General features: G+C 40.8%; 1 protein-coding gene across 1 annotated transcript in view; it reads left to right on the top strand.

Annotated features, from left to right (window-relative positions):
- ZNF510 (zinc finger protein 510) overlaps positions 1–2,775 on the top strand; it is a 15,888-nt gene that overhangs the window by 944 nt on the left and 12,169 nt on the right. The window contains exons 2-3 of the mRNA XM_012651821.1: positions 667–963; positions 1,794–1,852. Of these exons, the coding sequence (XP_012507275.1) occupies positions 897–963; positions 1,794–1,852 (126 nt within the window). The 5' untranslated portion in view covers positions 667–896. The remainder of the gene's footprint in view (positions 1–666; positions 964–1,793; positions 1,853–2,775) is intronic.

The following is a 2,775-nucleotide window of genomic DNA, read 5'->3' as shown; positions in this document are numbered from 1 at the left end:
GTGAAGTCAAGTGTGGACAGAATCTTACTATATGGCAAGTATGTTTGTTCTGGGGTTTCTGGCATATCTCCAGAGCCTTTGGGTCAGAATGAGGCTCCTGCCACTTCCTGCACCGTCCAGGCTGTCTTTAGCTTCAGAAGGCACAGTCTGATATTCTAGGGTGAACCTCCTATGTAGTTTAAATGTTCTAGTAACTACATTCAAATCTAAAAAGAAATGTGAAATTAATTTTAAGGACATACTCCTTTTCTCAATATATACAAAAATGTTATTTCAACATGCGGCACTAGCCACATTTCAAGTGCTCAGTAGTCAATGTGACTAGCGGCTAACATAATGGATAGCACAGATGTAATGAATTCCAGGAGAATCAGGTTCAGGCCCTATGTCAGTGGTTCTCAACCGGGGTGATTTTGCTTCCCAGGAACTTTGGAAATGTCGAGACATTTTACATTGTCACAACTAGGAGGAGAGGTACACTAGTGTCTAGTGGGTGTTTACAAATGCTCCTAAACATCCTGTGATGTACGGGACAGCTTCCTATGACAAGAATTATCCAGCCCAAAATGTCAATAGTGCTGAGGTGGAGAACACTGCTTTCCATGAAAGTTTCAGCTAAAATGAGTTTTTTACCCAAGCCTAAGTCCCAGCCTCTCTGGTTCAAAGGAACTCTTCGTGTGGCAGGGAGGAGGGAGCCCAGGGACAGGAGTCCCACCTGGAAGAACAGCGCTTTTACAGAGACCTCACCAGAGCTTAGAACAGATGGAGAAGAACCCAGAAAGCAGATCCTGATTTGCTGCACCAGAAGCAGTTCTTTTTTTTTCCCTTCGACCAACAAGTGGAACCAGACAGAAGCAGTTCTTAATCCCCTGACCCAGAGAGAGCCAGACGTGGTGATGTCGCCACATCCAGAAACCATCACAGACTGTGTGACAGTGAACTCTGTGGACCAATGTGCAAAAGGTGGTGAGCTGGGGTTGAGAGGGGTGGGTGACTGTCAGGCTGCACAGGAAAAGCCATGTTGCTGGAAGGCTTTTCTCCGTGGTATCCAAGGAAGGCATAACCAGCCAGAGCTGAGGGAATTCTGTTATCCTCCTCATAGAGCCCCCATTTTCTTGAACTTTGCCTCACTCTTTCTAGATTCTGAGTCACTCTCATGCCATACCCATCACATGTTGCATCTAGAGATATACTAAGGTTTCCTCTATCCTGAACATATAGGATCACAGAATGATAATGTAGGAAAGGATATCTATTTCTGTCTCTTTTAACCTTAAAAAAAAAATTGAACCTGAGATGAATGTTTTGTTCATGGTTACCCAGGACAGAGCTTGGAGCAAAGCACCATGCTGTTCACTCTGAAGTTTCTTATCAAATGTCTTTTTGAGAAACTGCAACAAATAAGAACAAAAAGATTTTAAAATAGCCTGTCTTTAAGCATCTTTCTTTCCTTCCAGTGTTCTATTGAGTTTCCATTGGTGTAAATAATATTAATAAAATATTAATATTCTGTTTAAATTTTTTGTTAATTAGCCAAAGAAGACATACATTTTTAATAAATCAGTAGGAAAATAATTTACAATCATCTGATGAAAAACAGCAAGGTTATATCCACATCAGAGATGCACATATTCAGGAGGTGCTGTCTCTTTGTGGTGCTTTGTGCCCCTTCTTAAGGGTCAAAGCAACATTTTTCCATAGGGAGGACTTTTCCCTAGCTGGTGTGATGAGATTTTGAGGCAGGTTAATACAGAGGCTGACCAGACCTCTCATGACTCTTTCCTTACCCTCAGCTTATCCTTTACAGTTGTCCCCACTCTTCCAAGAGCAGCAGAAAATGAACGTGTCTCAGGTAAGTTATTTATTAAAACCTTTTTAAATCATGGATTTTATAGGTGTTTAAGGGTCCATACATTAATATAGAAAAGTAGAATTAGAAATGGATCAGAATCATTCAGGGAAGGTATAGAAAAGCAGGTGAATAGCACAACAGAGTTCATCTATAGAAAGATGTAGGTCCCTGATGTTAGAGATTTTCCAAAGTGGAGGTTGAGTTTTTATTCTTTCTGATAGCCATTGTAAAGAGTTAGACATGCAGTATTTGTTTAAAGATTTGCATTGATGAGAAGCTTAAACCAAACTGATTGCTCACGGAATCTAAAGTCATTGACATTGAAAAAAAAGTCTTTGTTGGTCTTCATGTAAGTGGCAGTGCAAATCTTCCCACTAACAGCCCTGAAATAAATGCAATTTGTTGCTTCTGTTTCCTCAGTGGAAGTAGAGGACATAGTGCCAGAGTGGAGCTTTTATTAATGCAGTTTTTCAGGTAACTGTCAGTTTGTCCAAGAAAGGACAGATTGGTGGTATAGGCTCAGTTGATCAAAGATGGAGAGTTAAAAAGGATTGTGTCAATCCTAAAGAGTGGGTGGGGTTTTATTGTTGCAGAATACGGGAGGTTACTACATTCTGAGAGCAGACAAGGCATGCAAGGTCCAGGAAGAATCTTTACCCATTACAATTTGGACTTCCTCTTAGGGAATAAAAGAGATGGAGATGGAGATAAATATAATGACCAGACTAGGGGTATTAGTTTGCTATGGATGCCATAATAAAATACCACAGACTGGTTGGTGGCTTAAGCAGAAATTTACTTTCTTACCATTGTGGAGGCTAGAAGTCTGAGATCAAAATATCAGCAGGTTTGGTTCCTTCTGAGAGCTATGAGGGAAGGATCTGCTCCGGGTCTCTTTCCTTGGCTTGTGAATGTCCATGATC

This window comes from Propithecus coquereli, unplaced genomic scaffold (genome assembly GCF_000956105.1).
Source record: "Propithecus coquereli isolate 6110/MARCELLA unplaced genomic scaffold, Pcoq_1.0 Scaffold370, whole genome shotgun sequence".
Classification (NCBI taxonomy): Eukaryota; Metazoa; Chordata; class Mammalia; order Primates; family Indriidae; genus Propithecus; species Propithecus coquereli.
Note: the sequence above shows the minus strand (reverse complement) of the source record. Positions and strands in the feature narration are given on the sequence as shown.